The 22,374-nt window shown below is 39.3% G+C and overlaps 1 protein-coding gene across 1 annotated transcript; it reads left to right on the top strand.

The window, feature by feature from the left end:
- Nucleotides 5,083-19,257, top strand: CPO (carboxypeptidase O). The gene is made up of 11 exons (XM_021399932.1): nt 5,083-5,162; nt 8,069-8,144; nt 8,555-8,679; nt 11,177-11,291; nt 12,245-12,346; nt 13,120-13,224; nt 13,858-13,968; nt 15,138-15,228; nt 15,697-15,899; nt 17,693-17,777; nt 18,989-19,257. The coding sequence occupies exons 1-11, from the start codon at nt 5,083-5,085 to the stop codon at nt 19,255-19,257; spliced, it is 1,362 nt and encodes a 453-aa protein (XP_021255607.1).

Here is a 22,374-nt window from a genome sequence, read left to right as displayed (position 1 = left end):
GCAGCCAGCTTGTAAGCATGGACTTTGAGTTGAATAATTTACCACTGCACCTGAAATACACTACAAGTATTTTTTCTTGAAGTTAAATTGCGCGGTCCTTATTCAGATAAATTTCCAAACGGTGTTTGCATAAGGGCTGTAGGATTTTGTGCACAAGTCCTAGTAGGGGGGGATCACCCTTCACACCAAGAACTGAAACAACAGTGTTTGTTGCCTCTTTCTTGTAAACATTGCTTTGAATTCAGATCCTATTTTGAAGGATCAGCCAAAGGTGCCTTAGCAGTGACATTTTGCTGTCTAAAAGATGAAGACAAAATAAGCACCCAGCCCAATTGTTACTAAGGAAAGGCAACTTACTAATAATATCCTCCTTTCCTGGTTAAGGAAAATGGTATCTAAGGAAGCTGCTCTGCCAGCCTCATTAAAGCAATATATTGCTTTAGATCTTGCCAGTCTGCTTCAGCTTGCTTCCATAAGGAACTGCTTACTGAATGGGTACCTGACGCTCTTGTGAGACAACAAAGCCATCTACAAACTATACCATAGGACTTCTGGAGAAAAGATAGGCATTATTTCTTACACAGTACACTCAAATTTCTAGTTTTGGCTCCAAATATATTTGTGTGTATAAGTACAGAAAAAACTATTCAAAAATCTTTGAAAGTATTTGTAAATGTGTATGTCTTGTAACCATTAGATCACAAACTAATTATCAAAATAGTTTCACTGAGCTAAAGTTTAAGAGACCTATGTCAGCAGGTGATCAGGCAGACACTTACGGTTGGCTTAGTGGAACTAATTTTAAGGTTTACTAGTAATGTCATTCTAATCTATTGTATGTTGGCTGGAATCTTTTCTGAAGTTATTTTAAATACCAAATGCAAGGTTTATGGGGTGTTTTCTGCGTCATCTCAGGGAAAGAGAGAGGAAAACTCTGTTTCCAATGTATTCTTGTCCACGCTAATATTATGGTTGAAGATGAGGCTTGAGAACAGCTATCACTGTCAAATCACAACAAACTCTGAAAAACTTCCAAAAAAACTTTCTCTAACAAAGCTAGAAAGCTGAAGACTTAGCATACAGATTTGAATTGTAGAGCAAACAATGTACTGCACTGGAATATTTGGAATGTTGCTCAGAAAAACAGAGAAATATCTTTAAGTACTCTCAGAGAAAGACAGTAACTATAAAATATCTCCTACGACAAGTCAATGGGAAACAGAGCTATCAATTTATTGTGTGCTTCCTCAAAGTAAATCTACAGTGATAAACAGGATATTTTAGTAAAAAAGTTGAATTATCCAGCCCTCTTTTTCACTGGAGCAGAAGACTAGGATTTAAGGCACATTATTCAGCATTCTACCGTACTGACACTGCTTAGTGATGATTCTGACTTGAAGATACGCCATGAGCTTTCTGAAGCAATGAGAGAAGGAGATTTACTGGAAGATTGTTTTTTGTCAAAATTAAGGTGATGATTAAAAAACAAAAAATGATCATGTTGAACTTCATCTAGTTCTAGTTTGGATTTTAGTCCAGATGGAATCAGCATGGAAGCTAGCAGCGGAACTGGGAAAGCTTGATGTGGTGAACTGATGTTTGTGGAGAGATACAAGTGCATAAGTTTGCTTTTCTTCTTAATAAAATTCCTGTACTTGAAAGTTACATGCAGCTCAGGAGAAAATCTGGAAGCAAGCAGCTACCAGGATTGAACTCACCACTATATGATAGTATTTCAAAATGTGGTACACTTCAGTATGGAACCTTTAAACAAAACAGTTCTAGCTTGTGGCTGTCACTAAACAGACGGCATGCAGATAAGTCACAAATGGCTGAGCATATGTGTGGTGCAAGGTTAAAACAATAACAAGCAGGTCGAATCATTCAAACACTGGAAATCACTTTGACACCAGGCCAAAAGCTTAGCTTGCGATGATATCAGTATGGGATAAAAGGAGGATGAACTAACAGGCTTAGTAGTCAGCTTGTTGGAGTCAGCATATAGTATCTACACTTCCAATAGGAGAGCAGATGGTCATATATTTAAGGAAGTACCAGATAGGGAATCAGGAGATCAGAGTTCTATTCCTGGCTCTGCAGCAATCTTCCTATGTCACCTTGGGGACTCACTTTTCCCTCTCCTTTTCTTAATCTTTTAAGTAGTGGAAATAATATTTACTTGTTGAGGGGGCAGTTGAGAGGCCAAACTGATGCTGAAAAAGTGCTTTGAAGCTCTAGGAAGAACGTATGCAAGATCTGCAAAGCAAACTTGTTTGGAAGAAAGGACACTACATGGTTTCACACAGCCATATGCATATGACCTTTCCTCATCTCAGAAAGTCCCATGCCTTGTCATACACAGTTTTCCAGAAGGGAATAAATGGATTAATCTGCATTCCACATTTGCTAGAAAGATAAACAGCTGCCAGTAAGAACCTGACCAAAGAACAGACTTTATTACTGAGAGAGACATTATTTATGCCCAAGAGAGCAATAGGCTTGTTGATGCTGTTTGTCCCAACATACTTTTACATTAGGGCAAGAATAACAACTCTAATGGCTTTTATTCTGAATATAGCTCTGCTTCTTGTAAGCTGAACATTAAGTACAAACTTAAGTATCTTCTTCTAAGAATAAATCTTGTGTCAAAGTCCCCAGACAAGTCTGTTTTTTAGAAACCGGTCAGAAAAGTCCCTGATTATACAGGACTTTCATCTAAAGCCCATTAAAATCAACTAGACTTCAAAGGAATTTGAATCAAAGACCTAGCAAGCAACTGTCATTTATTCTGAATCCTATGCACAATAAGCAAAATGACCCTATCTATCCTAATAACTATTTGGTGTCAGAGGAGTAATGTTTTCACCATAGAACAAAGAGTTTCTGCTTTCAGAAAGAAAGAGTAAGCTTTGGAGTGAAGTTGAATTTTAGCACGTATCATTGTTTGTGCCATTTTTTGTACAAGGAAAAAAACGTGATGAAGCCTTTTTTTCCTTTATGTCACCATCTTTCTTGTTTCAAGATTCTGTGTCCCTGTTAAGGGTTTGAACCCCATTCAAAACCAGTTCTGGTAAAAGGGATCAAGCAACACCACAGAAAAATACTTCAAAACATTAGTCTACCTCATACTGCAACACTGAAGGCAAAGGAAGCACAAGGAAGAGTTGTCTGAGCAGAGGCCCTTACCATCAATACGGAACATGGTTTTCCTACATGAGTTTGTCTTTCTGATTCCTTCCCAAATGAAGTTGCCTCTAATCCTTTGAGACAGATTTCTTCCAGCTCTTCTAGAAGACACTGTGGGTTGGATATCTGCATGGGAGGAAACATTCATTGTTTTCAGAATCAGGCAGGTTACAATACGGGACAAAAACACGTGAAAGATCTGCTATGATTTATGAAGAGCAGCATATTCTTCTCTTGCTTGCAGCCTGGTTTTGTGAGAACACACTTTTGAGTTAAACTGACTGATTGGTTCTGCTGCTTGTTTCCTTGATGACAGCCTTGGCAGTAACGTAAGAGGACTTCAGTTTGCTGAGGATTTACCAGAATTGCTGAGAAGGATACCATGATAACAGTTAAAGTTCACAGCATGTACACATGAGCAAATTGACTTACTGGACTACCCTCATCCCAAATCCATGCAATGTGCTGTGTTAAATGAGAATGGGAAGGCTTTAATTCAAGAGAGAAGCTGAGTGAAAAAATTTCTTTCTATAGAATTGTGCTGTATGTCTAACTGTATTCTATTAAGGAAGAAATTCAATGACTTACACTTGATATACGAACTGAACAAGAAATGAAGCATTTGAGATAGTAAGCAACCCAACATTTTGAGTACATCAAAATACTTTTTGTCAGTGTACAGTTGGTAGTCAGTGGTTTGAAACTGATCTGGCCCAGCAGAATATAGTTTACAAAACATTGGCATCCCTACCTTTCCTTTTTGAAGAAATGTTGGTTGTTTCTTTCATACCCTCTTTTTGGCTATTCAAGTAGCAGAATTGCAGTTAAAAGGTCAAGAAAGCATTCCACAGAGACACAAATACAGGAAGGAAGAGAGAAAGGATGGAACTTATTTTACGAGTGCTCCCTGTAATTTTTATAAGTATTTCTGGTTCCTGATATAGTTGCCAAGCCATTCTCCATCATATTTGAAAAGTTGTGGCTTTCAGGTGAACTCTCTAGCGACTAGAAAAAGGGAAACGTCACTCCCATTTTTAAGACAGGGAGAAAGGAAGACCTAGAGAACTACAGGGTGGTGAGCCTCAAATCTGTTCCTGGAAAGATCACGGACCAGATCCTCATGGAAGAAATGTTAAGGCACATGCAATACAAGGAGATGATCTGAGACTGCCAGCAAGGCTTCGCCAAGGGCAGATCATCCAATTTGGTGACCTTCTATGATGGAGTAACAGCACTGGTGGACCAAGGAAGGGCATCTCATACCATCTACCCGGACTCGTGCAAGGTCTTTGACATGGTCCCACATCGCATCCTTCTATCTAAATTGGAGAGAGATGAATTTGAAGGCTGGACTATTAGATGGATAAAGAATTGTTTGGATGGTCACAGCCAGAGGGTGTCATGAGTGGTGTTACCCAGGGGTCTGGCCTGCTCCTCAACATCTTTATCAAAGACATAGACAGTGGGATCAAGCGTACCCCTGACAAACTTGCTCATGACACCAAGCTGAGTGGTACAATTGACACAATAGAGGGAAGGGACACCATCCAGAGGGACCTGGACAGTCTTGAAAAGTGGGCCCATGTGAACCTAACGATCAACAAGTCCAAGTGCAAGATGTTGCACTTGGGTCAGGGCAATCCCAGATATGTATACAGTTTGGGAGAAGAACTTGAGAGCAGCCATGCAGAGAAGGAAATGCTTCACTGAGAATGTTGCTATTTACATATGCTCATAGTTTGGGGTGTGGAACACATAGCTTGCAGAATTAATAACAACTATTTCAAAGTGAAGTTAATGATTGAATAAGGGCAGGTCTGGATATATATGATGATTGTGCAAATTGAGTGTTCAGTCCAGATCTATCTTCATCTACCCTGTGTTCTTCGAACAAAGATGTTGCTTTTTCTTGGGATGGCTTTTTCTCTGGGGATTCTAATTCCTGGAAAAGTCAGCTTGAAACTGCAATATGATGGGTGAGTGTGAAGGGGGTCATGAATAATTGTGCATGTACTAATATTCTGAAGAACTGTGTAAAAATGACAATAGTAATTCTGAAATGAAAATGTGGAGAGAGGGTTACTAATCTTTAAGTCTGTAAGATCTGGAAAGAAAACTAAAAGATTAGAAATTAAGAAAGGGTGTGTCAATACAAGCCAACAAAGACAACTGGAGGAGACGCAGAATGTCCCTGCAATACAACTCTCTACTTCCATTTGCTGAAAATCATTTGGCTGACTCTCTTTAAAAATTTTTGGGAGGAACATTTGGAATCAAATCCTGTAGGAATAAAATATCTTTTCTGAGTACAAAATGACTGAGCAAAATTAGATCTGCTAATAAAAGAATTCTGTGGTCGTGTGAAAAGACGGTGTCTCAAAAGCAGCTCAGATACTGAAACCAGAGATCATCACTTTTTCTAATAAACAAATGTTTTGGAAAACTATGCTATAATCTCCATTCTCAACTCTGCTTCTTAAGAAATGAGTGATATAAAATTATGCCGTTTGTCTATTTAAATAATTTTGCTCCATTCAGCCTCCATTTTACATAGAATGATAGGTAACTATCTGCCTTTTCAGCACTTGTTGTTTGCAGGAGGGGCACAAAGTATGGAGGTCATTATCCACATATAACTTTATAAACTGAATTTTCTAAAGTCAACAAAGAAAGTAGCCCTGTGCTTAATACTTCTAGATTAATTATATCCCCTGGATAATCTTCCATTACTCAGAGGCTGTAGATTTCACTGGGTAGTATTCAATGGACCCTAGACAATGTTATGTTCATCTTTGTTTTTAGTTGCTGCCCAGGTGTGGACCTGTTGAGTACTTGCACAGGATTTAAAGACATGTTGAACAGAATGGTCAGTATCACTTTGGGTTAGCAGTACCTGCACAAAAATGAAGCAACTGGTAAAGCCTAGCACAGCCAACGTTTTCATTGTCATTTGTTCTGTATAACAACTTAAATAGCCAAAGTGTGCGCTCTATGAACATCTAAGGAAATGTAGCTTGTACTAAGAATGACCCTTTAATTTAGTAAGAAAGCTTAGCTGTAGCATTTAAAAAACTTTTTTCTTGCATGGTCAAATGGGATGACTTTGCACTTCTGCACTGAGAATCCCAGTCCATAATCATAAATGAGTGTGTGCTTTCTAATCTTAGTGTACTATTAAAAATGATCTGTCTCCACACTGGCTATTGTAAAAGGTTTATCAGTAAATAAGAGCTAGCCATCTGGCAGCAATCTGACGGTCTGGCATTTCTTTCATTTGGTGTAATTAAGACATAATGTCAATGAGGATAGAGAGATATTACAGGATATTGTTTCCCTTCCTGAGAGACAAAGAGCAAAGCAAGCCCAGGCATTTAGAGAGAATGAACTCTGAACTGCAGCTGAGATGTTTATTCTCCTAGCGAAGATGTTTATCCTCCATCTACAAGGTTCCATTGCAAAGATATCATGGCTGCTGTATCAAATTGTTAGCAGTGCAAATGTAGTCATTTTGCCCCATAGACAAAGGTGCTATATGCTAACAGCATCTCCCAAACCAGTAGCAAATAGCCCTTTCTAACTATCAAGTTCCGCGTCCATCTGTAAAGGAGTACTTCGAAGAGATATAAAAATAATCTCCCCTCTCCTACTCTTCAGTGGATAATGTGAATGAATTTTAAATCCTATTTGCATGTATATTAAGCTGATAATTGTACATTTGCATATGGAAACACAAACAATAGCAGTTGCAATTCAAATGATGAAAGCATATTATATTGATGATCATAATGATTGAGCATGCAAGGTTTCTGCAACAAAAGTTTCTGTCACAAGCTTTAAAATGTAAAATGTTTTTTTTTTTTTTTGTATTTGTCTTGCAAAGGCTGCAGAGTCCAATGAAGTCACTGGAGACAATCGTGAAGCAGTGGTTATTGTTTACTAACAAATAAGAACATTTCTGAAGTTCCCCCTTTGATTACATCAGTAGTGGATAACTGCCACATCACCTCTGAGTAATGTAGTCAACAAAATCCGCTCCTCATTAGAAATATCACATTTGCTGGCCTGGAAATTTGGTCTGAATGAACAGTGGAAAAAAAACAGAAAAATAATTACAAATGCTTTTTTTTTTTTTTTTTTTTTTAAGAGATCGCACAGATTTTTTTTCTGTATTTCCAAACATTTTAATTTGTTCTTAGGCCTTCAGTAAATGAAAGTTTCATGGAGCCTAATGAAAATACATTCCCAAATATTGGATCTGTATATCTTTTCTGGAAAAATAACATGACTAATCTTGTACTATTTGCTTTTGTTTTCTGCTATTTAAGTAAAAATATGTAATTCTGGACACTATTCACTATTTGTGAAACACATTGTCTGTTCTCATGGCAAGTAGTTCGTGAACATCTCAGTCAATTAAAAACATTTGTGTATTTAACTATTTAACTTTTTTGCATGCTGAAGTAGATCAGCAAAGCACAAAGCCTATTTGGAATAACTGAATAATTCCTGAATAGGGGGTAAAAAAAAAAAAGATTTTATCAGTGATCTTCCTTTGGCCTTGGTCCTACAAAGGTAGAAACATGCACCAGGCTTATGTAAGCAACTGGTTTTAGTGAAGCTGATACGATGAATAAAGGAACGCCACTGGCAAGGAAGCAGAATTAACCTAACACCACAGCAACAGAAAACTCACTTCACATAGTCTTATTTGCAGCTAAAACATTCCAGGAATTCATCATGCAGACATCCATTTCTTAGAAAACCACTCAGTTACATGCTTTGTCTTTTTTCCACATAATAAAATATCTCCTTTCGATTTATGGGATTCATGGATGCTTCAACAGATACTGAAACTGATCTTGTTTCTCTTTTTAATTTCCAGGGATCAGGTTTTGCATATTGTGCCAGGAACACTTCAGCAAGTCCAGCATCTCCAGCATCTTTGCAGCACTTTATTGGTGAGTACAAATAATCAGGTGTGCCTAAAAAGCAGTGGGGGGTCCTGGCCTGCAGAGCAGTTTTGCCTGTAAGTTTGGACAGGAATGAAGGTGAGAAACTTGAAAAAGCTTTATCTAAGATTATTTCTTAAAGTCGGGCTGAATTACCCTTTCATTTGATGAAGGAAGTTATGGGGAGAAGCTAGTTTTCTTGAGTGGCTCTCTGAAGGCGTTGTTCCTTATCAATGGTGCCTGAGGCAATGAAAACACTAAGTCTGTGCAGCATGCACTCTAAAGAGATAGCTTAAGAAGAGTCACAAGGAGAATTAGAAAAAAACAAATTTTTCTTCTAATATGCAACTATTCTGTCTTATTTTCTCATTCTGAAAACTGAGCTTGAATTGTGCATTTCTTTTTTCTCCTATGCCCAGCTGGATTTGTGGAAGCCCCTGCTGTCTGAAGACATCTGGGCTGGAGAAGACCTGCACATAAGGGTCCCAGCTTCTCTGGTGCGGGAGGTGAAAGACAGCTTAGATCAGCATATGATCTCTTACAAGTATGATCTCTCATTTCCTGATAGGAAAGGCTGACTCTAGCAATCTTCATTGCCGTCCCAGAAAGACCAAACCCTTTCCAAAGAACAGTCAGCAAATAATGATAGGACCCAACCTTTGTTCAGGTGTCTCCAGCTCATCTTGACCTGCCCAAGGCTCAGCTTTAAAATCACATTCCCCTTCACTCTCTTTATTCTTCCAACCAGCCTGGACTGTGAGTTTGGAGCTGGGATCTGGGACAGCCCAATCTGTTTTGTTTCCCGCTGTTGCCTCCTCAGTGGCAGAGGGCAGCTCTCAGATACACAGCTCAGTTCTTTTGTCTGAAGTCAAAGCTTGGTACAACCACTACTGACAGAAGCATGCTTTCTTCTTGGAGGGGATGGATACTGGGACACAGGGTCCTCCCAGTTTTGGAGAGCTCAAAGGTTTACAGCAGGGAGGCAGATCTCTGTAGCTCTCCATTTCCATTTCCTGCTTTTTGTTGCTCTACTGGTTTAGAGAAGAGCCATTTCAAAGGGATATATTTAGGCAATTTCTTCAAAGCTGCAGTCTTCCTAACTGTTCCCCCTCTGCCTTCTGTCCAGGCAGGTGCAAATTTCCTGGCACCACCCAGTGCAACAGAGAAATCCTAGCCTAGACCAAAGGTCCCAGTGGCAGGTCCCCACTACACACAGAAGTGAGATCAGTCACTTCTGCAAATGGCCCCAAGATGCTTTATCACACCTGCCCAACAACATGTCTTTGCTAACTGCCATGCTTTTGCTTCCAACAGAAAAACTAATTGAGATACAAAGAGTGTTAAAAAGGAATAAATAAGATCTATTCCTCACAGTCCCATTCCCATTCTGAATGGACTTTTTCAAGTAAACAGTAGCTAGGTATATTTCATATAAACAATCCTGTAGTCATTCAGGACTAATGACAAAAAGCCTATGGACACAGACTTCCATTTACCAGTGAAAGGTAAGCTAGTCAATTCAATGTTGTTTAGGCTTAGAGATAATCTTGATATCCTGACTGACAAATTCTTTTTAGTAAGTGTGATGCCCTGACAACCAGGCAAGGAGAGATCAGAGGTGGCAGCCAGTATGAGTGATCTAGTATCAGGTTTAGGTATTCAGGACCTAGATGACATTCTACAAGATACTTAACTTCTTATTTATATCAAGGTTCTTTATTTTCTAATGGTTTCAGTTTAGTCTATTAGAAATCTAAACACTAAATCAAAGTTAGCATCTTAATTTTTTTGGGGTTTTTTTTTTTTTTTTTGGAGTGTCAGGGGTGGGGATTGGAGCCAGAACAGTATCTACACTGTAGAGAGTACTAAAGAAAATGGGTAATTGAAAAAATCAAACAGAAATTTTGTGTTTGTATTGCAAGGGAAGTTAAGGAGTAAGGCAATGTTATAGTTAAAGTTCCTGTAACAGAGTCAAAGCAGGAAACATCTTTCAGAAGGTAGTTGACATGCAAGGAAGGTAACATGACAGTTAGATGAATAATGATAGAGTCATAAATGACAAATTGTTATCAGGACATCAATATTCTAACTGTGTCAGACGCTGAGATTTCTGTTCTCCAGAGCTTTGATGAGGCATTTTGCACACAGTTTCATTCACGGGAATTTGCACTGCTAAATTTTAGTCTGAAGTTCAGCTGCAAACAAGCATCAAGGTCCAGAGAGAAAGATGTAGCCACACTTAAAGGTTGTATTTGCAGTTTACAGAAGTGCTGGTTGATGTCTATGATGTCTATCAGCAGAATATACTATGTGTACTTACAGTGGTTGAAATCATGTTTAAGCTACCCTTGCAATTGTCTTATCACAAGCATTTACAGTAAGTACAATCTGTGGCTGTGTTACAAGGAGCTGTTCTCAGTGAGGAAATGCAGTGTCCGATCCAAAGTCCACTGAAGCTAAGGAAAAGGTTTTATTGACTCCATTGATCAGGGAGTTAGAACTACGCTACATTCAATTCTGAATTATCTTGTAGATAAAAAATAAGAAGAGTTTTTTTTTTAAAGAAAAGATTTTAGTTATGATTTTTGCAAAGCATAACAAATACATACATGGAGTTTTGCAAAGTGAAAATGTATCTACTATAATATAAAGAAATAACTAATCTTAACGTTTTCACTTTCCCCACTGCCTTTCCCAAATAACATTATTTTAAAGCTTTGCCCATGAATAGTACTAGTACAGGAAAGGAAGATCTTCAACTTTTTTTTTAAATGGTCAATCTTCAAAAAAAAAAAAGAAAATCTGCTGAAACTATTACTTTAATTATTTATAAAACCCAGCGAAGACTTCTGCACTTTGAACTTTCTCTTACATGAAAGTAACCATTTTGCTGTTGGTGATGATTTTGCCAGTCAGCCCACAACATAATGGTCTAAGCCTTCTTATTTATTGATGTAATGCAGTACACGTACCATGATACTTCTGCAGCAATTGTTATCAATTGTTTTCTTTTCCTATCTTCCCCTTTTCCCTCCCCTCAGAATCCTAATACACGATGTGCAGGAACTTGTGGATCAGAGCACACCCGAAGAGACAAGCAGCCACAGGCAGATCCCAGAAAGTTACAATTACGCCCAATATCATCCAATGGAAGAGGTAAAAACAAACCTAAGTCAGTTTGCTCTCTTTGTTGCTATTTGTATATACAAGCAAAGAAACTCAGTGCTTGCAGAAAGCTCCACATAAATCACTGAAGCTCTTTCTGGCTTCAAGGGTCTTTTCTGAAGGATCAGCATTGACTTTGGTACTTTGTCTAGAATCCCAGCCTGGCTGAATTGAATGTGTATTAGCCATTGATTTGGATCAATCCCTCAATTCCACCCTGACCAACACCTAAATGTTCTGTGTGACACAACCATATTATTTTGCCAACAATATTCTGGGGTTCTGTTGATTGGTTTCCTACATTTCTACCTTATTATGCCTTATCATAATCTTCAGTATTTAGTCATTTAAGCCCCGATATATTTAGTGCTGAACAAAATCAGAAGCGCAATGATCATTTGTCTCTGGCATCCCACTGAAGAAGGAAAGATTCAGAAGAGTATTCAGAAGAGTATGTCACGTGGGTAAAGATGGGTAAAGGAGAGCTCAGTGACATCCTTTCTAAGGCAAGAGAGCAGAGTCAATCCTCATTAATATTTTCTTGGGGTTACCCATTCAGCTAACATAAGACTTCTGGTGAACTTACATGTGGAAAATAAATACTAATACAGAAAACACTAATGCTGTTTTGGAGATTTGATGGTCTGGTTCCACATTCAGTGAAGACAACAAAAAGACACTTGATGTAATGGGCAGGTTGAATGAGATTCATCATGATCAATGCCGTATTGCAGTGAACACCCAAGCGAGAGAGGGGCCATGCTTTTGCTCACAGACAAGTAAAATTCCTTCTGTGAGAGTCAAGTGATAAAACAGTTTGATATCACAGCTTACCTCTAAGGAAAACATTGTTTCCCTAAGCAAAAGAAAATGCTTTAATATAGAAATGGAAGTAAGAGATGGAAACTTCCCTTTGCCCCAGGAGTTCTCTGTGACTATTTCAGATTTATACATGGATGGCTCAGATCCAGAAGAACAACAGTGAGCTAGTGACTCAGCACTACCTGGGGAAGACAATCGAGAATCGAACGATGTATTACTTGCAGGTAAGAAAGGAATTTTTAATAAAATAAAAAAAATGTAGCTTGACATAAGAGAAGTATAGAAAAGAAGTACATGGAGAAGACAGGATTCAGGTCTTCCTTAATATAGATCAAATCCCAGTTCACTGAAATAACAGGAGATGGATTTACTCCTCTACAGTGGAGTAAGCTTTCCCAACATTCATATACACTATTGCAAAACCTTGCTATTGTTATCTTGTAGTGAAAACAATTGATTTAATAGGAATCTTATTTAGAAATACAAATCAAGCTGAAATTAACTTGGAAAAAGCTATGTGTGAGGATCAAGGGTTTTGTTTTACTGTTTTTGCTACTTCTCATAGCATGTAATGTTCTGTCCAAAAGTATGCCATGATACTTCTATTGGAAGCCCTAGCAAAAACACTAGTCTTAATAATCGGATGAGTTATTGTATAATATACTCCTATTACTGAGTAAAATTAGATTCCTTGCCTTTTTGTGATTCCCCTTCTAAAAAAAATGTCTCAGTGTAAGAATAATCAGGCCAATGAATGACTAATGTAAATGAAGAAGAAATTATTTTACCAAAACATCTACTCAACAGATACTTTAAGACTCCTGCTCTGAGATAAAGATATAGGGTTATTAGGAATGAGATCTTGTTGTAATGATGTCTGTAATAAGAATCTCATAACTCAACAGTACATCAAGGAACATGCTTTTTTCCCTATATTAGCCTAGACTATTTTATTGTGACATAAGTTTCCCAAGTGACCATTTTTACACTCTTTTAGATCAGTCAACCATCAGATAAAAACAAGAAGATTATTTGGATGGATTGTGGGATTCATGCCAGGGAGTGGATCTCACCAGCCTTCTGCCAGTGGTTTGTGAAAGAAGTGAGTCCTGTTTTTATCACTTAACAATAAAAAAAACCACCATGGATTGCTTTTGATATTTCAGTTCTTCCTCTACAGTGGTTCAAAGCATTATGCTTTTTCTGCTTGAATATGATTTTCAGCATTTCTAGTTGTACAGAAACCTGTGGAGATCTAAGTTCAAACCACAGTTTGAGATGAGAGATGGAACAACATCTGTTAGTGCACTGTTTCCTTCATCTGAACTGATTCCAAAGCCACTGAAGTGGACAACAATCTCTCCATTTTCTACAGTGGCTTTGGGATCTAGCCTCTCTGCATCACAAAGCCACAGTCCTCCTCAAATTAAAAACAACCCTAAGATGCAGTGTAGCAATGTTCTGCATATACTAAAGGTGTCTGGCACACAATGCCTAAGGTATCATACAGCTTTCATTCCTGAAAGACTTTATCCATGTAAGGTACATAACAGAGTGACAGTGTACTCAGTTGTTAAAGTTTAAAGGTAGACAATATAACTGGGGATCAAGTAGATCTTGGATACTACGGTGATATCCAAGAGCAAGTGGTTCTTCCATGATAGTTCTGAACCAGCTCTTTCCAGATATTACCTCTACATTCTGTGTTCAGTCCTTTACATTTTTTTCTTTTCAGATTCTGCAAAATTATGAATCTGACCCAAAGATAAGAAAATTTCTTCAGAATTTGGACCTCTACGTCCTGCCAGTCCTCAATGTTGATGGTTACATCTATTCCTGGGAAACAGTAAGTAGTGAAAATTCAGAACTGGGCTGAAATTTAGAGATGAACAATGTGTTTTATTTTAGATACAATCATAGCAATTGTATTTAAACAGAGGACAGTGACAAGATCATTACTCACACAAATCCTCTCACTGCAGAGGTTTTGTTTCTTCTGGTAAATCAGCAGTCACTTGAGATCACAGGACTAAAAATTCCTAGCAGATGGTAAGAGCCTTGGGAAGATGGGAAGTCAAAACCATAGGATCCCCTGCTTTCGGGATTCTGGGAATGGACTTATTTCCCTGCAAACAGCTCAAGTCTTGGAAGAAAGAGCTAAACATGTTTGGAGGACTCATCTGTGCTTTGCAAAATATCTCAGCTAGCGGATGAATCTAAGCACTTTGCAGCATAGGGCAGCAGGAGAGCTGATTAGGCAATCTGGTTCTGAAAAACAGGTGTTCTCCCAAACAATCTTTATTTTCTTACACTGAGAATAATGAAGAAATGCTGATCTTCAGCAACTCTCATCATGCTTCCAAGTACCCAAACCCAGGATAAATATCTTTTAACACAGGACCTTAGCACGGCTCAAGATGTTCAGCCTACTGCCACGTGAACCCTGCCTTCTCCAGCTTGCTTCCCAGCAAGGTTTGAAGCAATGGAGCACACCACAACTTGGATACACTAGTACTTCACCCAGGAGGCTCAGACAGGCAGTGCAGGGAATTCTTCAGGGAACCAAGTATAGCACTGAGTATAGCAGAGAAGCAAAGAGCAGCAAGATTAGATAACAAAAAAGCATTTATCTTTTGCATCTGAAACAAATGTAAGTTCTGCTATCATCTCTCTCGGACACAGACGTATTCAAATTTCTCTTGAAAGTGCAATCCTCCATAGAAACAGTTCAGTGCTACAGAAATTGCAAGTACGTTTGCTTGTTGTTTTTTTTTTTTTTTTAAACAAAGCTTCAGGAGGCTCATTTCAAGGTGCATGATGGTTTGCGGAAGATGTCAGCATGGCTGAAGAAAATAAATTTTATCACTAAGTTTTATCATCCTTGAACACAGAGTCCCCTACAATGTAAGGATTACTCAAAAACGCAGAGGTCTAAAGCAAAGGTGTCTGAACAGCATACTATCATTAGTCCCTTTAAATCACTGAGTTGTTATTACTTAGTTTATTTCTGTTTAGGCTCGTTTATGGAGGAAAAACCGTTCTCCGCATATGAATGGTTCCTGCTACGGGACAGATCTGAACCGAAACTTCAATTCCTCCTGGGGCAGTAAGTTTCAAATATTTCAGGTCAGCTACATAAACATAAAGCAAGAGTAACAAGTCTCTGAAATAAGATGAAGTCCTATAAGATAGAAACACTCCTCCCGTCATCATAAAGATATATGTAAAAATAAAAACCCGGTTTATAAAAAACACTAGCATCAGCTTTTGACTGGAATTTCCTTTTGCAAGCAGATCACTGCTTACATAGCTGTACCTCTAATCCACTGCAGGTGAAAGCACCACCGATGTTAGCAGCCAGGCAGCTAACAGCCAGTATTCATCCAGTCTGGAAATGTGCGCAAGATATTTCACACGTTTCAAATTATATTCGCTATCAAGAGAGGAAAGGGTTACACCCCCTGGCTCTCTAGTCTCCCTGCCCACACGCATACTTTAACACTTCAAGCTAAGCCTCCCTCTGAACTGGAGCTTATATGCCTCTCATTTGATCCATTTTTTGTATTTTTTCCAGCTGTTGGTGTTTCTTATAATTGCAGCAGTGAAATCTTCTGTGGGTCTGGACCAGAATCAGAGCCTGAGACAAGAGCTGTGGTCCAGCTTATTGAAAGGAAGAAGAGTGACATTTTGTGCTACTTAACAATTCACTCCTATGGACAGTACATCCTCACCCCGTATGGTTCCACAACTGTACCTCCAAGTAACAATGAAGAACTGGTAGGGCAAAGCATTCATCTTTTACACTAGTAGAGAACTAGTACAGGCAGTTGCACACAGCAAAACTCTATATGCTCTGTTGCATTTTCTTTAAAGAAAACTTCATTGGAGAAATACCCAAGGATTTTAGCATGTTCATTTACCTAGCGTAGGGCTCTGGTTTTTTCATCTTTCTTGGTTGCCTGTTGTATGTGCAGTATCAGCAAAGTTTCTTTGCCTCAGAATGAATCCAATGAATCCTAATCCTTCATCTTAAATCTGGAGAAATTGTTACAGATAGTGTTACTCCTGTGAAAGGTAAGTAAAGAGCATCAGGTTCTGCTCGCAATCAAATGCTGCATGCAAGAATGTGTTTGTATTTTTGGATGCTGGTAGATTATGGGCACATGGTTGTGTCCAGAAGGGGTACTCCAAATGCATTCAAGAAGAGAGTGGGAGCAGAACAGGCACCTACTTCTTGGTTACTTCTCTCCCTCAATTTCTGAGTGTTTTAAGTTCAATAATGAGGTTCAACACAGTGAAGTACAGGGTTTTGAACCTGGGCCAGAGGAATCCCAGACATCTATACAGATGCGGTGGAGCAATCCTTGAGAGTAGCCCTGCAGAGAAGGACCTAGGAGTGCTGGTAGATGAAAAACTTAACATGAGCCAGTAGTGTGCTCTTGCAGCTTGGAAAGCAAATGGTATCCTGGGCTCCATCAGAAGAGGGGTGGCCAACAGGAAAAGGGAAGTGATTGTCCCTCTCTACTCTGCCCTCATGAGGCTCCATCTAGAGTACTGCATCGAGGTCTGGGGCCCCCAGTACAAGAAAGACAGGGAGCTGTTGGAGAGGGTCCAGAGGAGGGCCACAAAAACGATCAGAGGGCTAGAGAACCTCCTCTGCAAAGATAGGATGAGGGAGCTGGGCTTGCTCAGCCTGGAGAAGAGAAGGCTGCGGGGTGACCTCATTGAAGCCTTCCAGTACCTGAAGGGAGCTTACAAACAGAAGGGGAGCCAACTCTTTACAAGGGTTGATAATGGCAGGACAAGGGGAAATGGTTTTAAGTTGAAGGAGCAAAGGTTTAGGTTGGATATCAGGGGGAAGTTCTTTACTATGAGAATGGTGAGGTGCTGGAACAGTCTGCCCAGAGAGGCTGTGGATGCCTGGTCCCTGGGCAGGTGTTCAAGGCCAGGTTGGATGGGGTCCTGGGCAGCCTGATCTAGTATTAGATGTGGAGGTCGGTGTTCCTGCCTATGGGGTTAGAGCTTGATGATCTTTGAGGTCCCCTCCAACCTAAGGCATTTTATGATTCTATGATTCAATAAAATGGGTATTAACAAATATTCCTGTAGCTGTTACACTAGTGAAGAACATGAGGAACTTGGGCCCAGACTTCATAAGAGACATTAAACAAGTCATTCAGTCCATCTATGGTTTAGTTTTTAAAAATGGTGAGACACAGTCTATGGCAATAGAAGCCTAAGAGATCATTACTGCTGTAAGCAGCATCCATATGCTAAATGGCGTAGATTCTAGTTCTAGAAAATGCAGCTCTCTCACACTAGAACAAAACAAATACCTTCACCTAACAGCTGTCATCTTTTTATTTTTAATGAAATTTACATTAAAAAAGGAAGAACATTTTACCCAAGAATTTGTAATGGGTTTCTTTAACATCTTGAACTAATACTAATAAAATTTGAAGCTGATTACATGTAAACTTGAAGCTGAAAAAGAAAAAAATGGCAGACAGAATAATAACCAAGTTGACTGGTACTGGAGAAAACACTGTTCATATATTTTTACTTTCCAGATGCATGTTGCACAGACAGCAGCAGCTGCTCTGATGGAAAAGTATGGGACCAGTTATGAAGTAGGATCAACCTCTTTGATTTTATGTAAGTTTGTTTTTCCCTTTGATTGCTCTGTTTTTCAAAGAGAGTCACTCTTGTGTCACAGGCATCAATAAGTGCTGTTTTGCTGAGTTTCCTCTTTGAGTAATATTTAATGGTTTGGTTCAGTGAAATTGTGAAGGAGCAGTCATTTGAATACAAGATAACATTGTACGTTAAAGCTGACTGCAGGAAGGAAGGAAGCATTGATCAGAAGCCAGTTCTTACATGAATTCCTCACAGATACATCACAAGGGACAGAAAGAGATTGGTGATAGATCATTCTGACCCTGCTGAAGTCAGCAGCAGAACTCCTATTTGTCTTCACTGGAGTCAAGCAAAAATTAAAATCCCTATCAGGTCTACACTTACTCCACCAGACATTAGCACATTGCAGCTGCTTGCAGTTCTGCGTGGAATATGTTGGCTTCAGCCTCATTCATAATAACAGGATGGACGCATTATGAATGCACCTTCAAAGCTGATTTTAACTGACAGTATTAACACAGAGGACCCAAGGGCCCTAGAGACTGCCTGGTAAAAACAGATTTTTTCCAGGGAGAAATAAGTCATGCCAGTCACCAAAACAGTAAGTAGCTGGCTCCAGTGCCCACATTATGCATATTCACAATGTCTGTCTACGGCAGTCCCCTAGTCACGAGTCACCTTCTGCATGAGCAATGCGGTGTAAATGTAAGGTAACTTGTCCATGCCTAAGCCTGCATTTTACCAGGGTTTGTACTTACAGCAAATGAGTAAAAGAAAAGATTCATGAGGCAGATGAACAGTGATAGCCAGAAATTTTTCAGGCTTTAACAAAATTATGCAAAATGTGTGTATAGAGAGAGAGAGAGACACACACACAAAAGTCCCAAACAGTGCCAACATAGGAAATGAAGCATCAGAACAGAATGATGAGTCCACCTTGTATCCAACACTAATCACAGCAAAATGCTATAAACACAGAATCCATGGAATTCATCTCCTGTTATTGTACAATGTCTTATGGAAAATTGCTTCACTTAAAAAAACCTCATGCAAGACTTTTAGGATAATTAAGAATGTCATCGCCTAGAAACACTGCTCTCCATTTCACATTGATGTATGATTACCGCTTACTTCAGGGATTCTGGTATAACCTTGCATTAACTACAGCAAGAAGTATTTTCAAAGAACGGTGCTTAATACTTACATCTCCCCTGTTTTTAAATTCACAGACAATAACTCAGGCTCCTCAAGGGACTGGGCTCACATGATTGGCATTCCTTTCTCCTATACATTTGAACTGCGAGACAATGGTACTTATGGATTTGTTTTACCTGCTGACCAGATCCAGCCCACATGTGAAGAGACTATGTTGGCTGTGACAACTATTATAGACTATGTTGATCAGAAGTACTTCCCAGGGGGGGATATGATGCTGACCTCAGGTTGCCTGGGCCTGAGCCTTTGCCTGACTGCTGTTCTTACATTGATTGTTCCTTAAAAACACCTTAGAAAGCCCAGCAAGGCATAATATCCCTTTGAAATGACAGGAGTACATTAGCAGATCTAACCATCAAGCATCTCAATAAAAGCTCATCCCAGAACATACAAGCATCCACTTGTGTTTTTAAATAGCTATGTTTTAGGGAAGGGGGAAAGGATGAAGAGCTGTGGCAATTTCCCAAGTTTCATTTGCTACCTCTACAAGAAGCCAGTTTGGGTACACACAAAGACAGAGCACCATTACTCTTTTGTTCTTGAACATGCATTCAGGGACTCACTTGGACCTATGCGATCCTTCTGTCAGCCACAGTCTTGCCCTATACAATTCTCCCCACCTCCTGATCCTGCTGACATTACCAGGATGCCTGTGAGCCTTAAGTATCCCCAGTTCTCACTACAGAAAATTAGACAGCTTCCTTGACATTCTCCGTCCTTCCCTAAACTAGCACATCAGAACTTATCAGAAAATACAGCCTTAGAAGGTGGAGAACAATGGTAATCAGGCAGGCATCAAGAGCAGCCAGAAACAAGCTGAAGAGTTGAGATGGCATGTGGGGAAAGACATGAGACCCTGTCACTTGGAACCAGTCAAATAAGTGAAGACAGAAACTGCCCAAATACTTCATAAATATGAAGTGGAAAGGAAGAAAAAGATGAAGATGAGGTGATATTCCTACACCACAGAGCAGATTAGAGAGTGATTTATTTGCATCCTCAACTGCTGGAAGCTCAACAGAGCTCTACAGAACAGGAACCATTGTAGCCATTTGAACAGGGAACCAACAACATCCTGAGCTGCTTGAAAGGAAATGACAAGGAATGAGCTTCTTTATTGTGACAGCAAACTGCAGAGGGTTCAGGGCATTCAGTAAAATAAAGAAAACCTATTCTAAACTTGTACTGTCTGCTTTTAAATCTAAGAGCTCTACATCCCCAGTATATGTTCACAAAACTAAATGTAATAGCCAAGCCTTATTTATTTGGATAGAAAATGGAGAGTTCAGAAAAAAAGTATACAAGGTCAGAGTTTTTTTTTTTTAAGCAAATTTCAAGTTTCCACATGAAAATGTAAAGTGTGCTGATAAGAGATTTTCAACAAAGTCTCTCAAACTTTGGGGTACATAATGTCATGTTTGTATGTTTAGTTTTTTTAATGACTATTTGAAGGCTAGTGATGGAAAATACATATCAAAACCCTCTGATAGAAAAGTCACAGATAAACAACATGGAGAGGACTATAAAATCGCTGACCTCAAGTTATAAAATACAGTGAGACTCTATGATTTGCCTAAGATCTCATAGATAGCATGTGGCATAACCTAGAAAATTATTTTCTCCGATTTCCTGTCAATGCCAGCAAGAGAAAAATGCATAACACTTAACCATAATACCCTTAAAAATATAAGAAAAACAAAACCTTGCAATCATTTTTCTAAAGCACGACTTGCTGCCTTTTTTTCCCTTATGTTTAGTTGTCAAACCTTTGCTTCTGTCATTGTCCATAGATTATTATGGATCAGTGTAGCTAAATCTGTCTAACTCCTGCAGGTTCCCCAGAGTATAGTCCTTCCAGACCAACCACTCATTTACAGTAAGACCCTTCTGTTACCGGGCTCTGTAACAGGTGTCACTAATTAGCACTTCTCCCCCACACGAGCATCACTTCACAGACTTACATTTAGTTTAGGATGTGACTTGTAAGCCTTTACATTTATGTTAGTATATTGTGTCTTTCAAACTGTAAGAAACAGGACAAACCCATCTGGTCCATCGCTGAACACTGTCTGTAAGCAAGTAAGTTTTGGCGACTAGCGTTTCATAGCCTTTTGCTGGCAAGCAGCAGTGAAGCTCTTCAGGCCCACCAGGGATGCTGTCAGCACCAGAAGGCAGTGCCCTCCGGGGGGCCAGTGCCCACACATTCACTGTGACAAAGCCAACCCAAACTTGGGCTGCCACCAAGCATTTTCCAGAACTAGCCCATGACCGCACTTGAACAAAAAACACTGCTGACCAGGGCCACTTTACTGCATTCAGAGACTTTGCGCAGCCTGGACTCCTCAAGACAGAGGAAGATAATTAGTTTTGCAGATCCTGGGTATTTTCTGATAACACAGTTTGCAGCTGTAGAATGCAACCAAGTGTGTACCAAGGTTAATTAGCAGATCTCTGTGGAGTGGCTTAGTCCCTTATTAGCTCCCCTTGTTGGAATAACCACCAGCAGGGGGGGAAAGATGCACCTGCACATAGCCTCTAGGTACAGGCCGAAGAAATTCCCAGCATTCAAGAGCTCTCTCCAGAAGGAGAGAGGGAAACTTTACCAGAAAAAAAAAAAAAAGATTTAGAAATAATCATCATCTAGAAGGATGTCTGTTACTGTCAGCACACTGATCATTCCTGGGCACACAGCTCCTTGGATCTGTCAGCAATGACTCGCTCATTTCACATAGTAAAACCACAGAAGAAGGTATGGAAGTAATACCTTGCCTTCACTGTCACTGCAACACAGACGTTCTAATTTCTTAGCAGAAACACAGTCTTATCCAACTGAGACAAATATTTGTCTTCTGCTCTAACTCATGTGTAAATATACCAGAACTTACCATGCAAAACTGATTATTTTTTTGATTGTTATTTCTCCCCAGTAAAGACCCATGACCCTTCTCTTCCTCCCTCATAGTTAAACACTCAACTCATGCTTGCTTTACTGATATGATTGTTATTGAGAAGGATTAATTACTTTTGGTCATTCCAGTTACTGAATAAAAACAAGGGCATACTAGTTTTGAGTAACAGTGTTCTATATTATCCTTATTAATATTTCTTCCTTAATATAGAAACAAAGTTTGAAGAAATGGCCAGTGATCTCATTGAATTTCAGGCAAGGAACTCCTCTCTCTGTTAATTTCTCCTACATGCTATGTTAATTTGATACAGTCCTCAGGCTCCTAACAATTTAGCAACACTGTCCTCATTAAGGAAAGATATCACGAGGGAACTACACTATTAAATGAAAGCACATAGCCTCATTTCTTAGCGCTTCACATAACGAAAGATCAAAAACCTGCAGTTTTGAAGGGAGTGTGAAAACACCTCTGTCAGTTCATCTTTCTTGGGG

The sequence above is a fragment of the Numida meleagris genome, chromosome 5 (assembly GCF_002078875.1).
Source record: "Numida meleagris isolate 19003 breed g44 Domestic line chromosome 5, NumMel1.0, whole genome shotgun sequence".
In the NCBI taxonomy this organism is placed as follows: domain Eukaryota; kingdom Metazoa; phylum Chordata; class Aves; order Galliformes; family Numididae; genus Numida; species Numida meleagris.
Note: the sequence above shows the minus strand (reverse complement) of the source record. Positions and strands in the feature narration are given on the sequence as shown.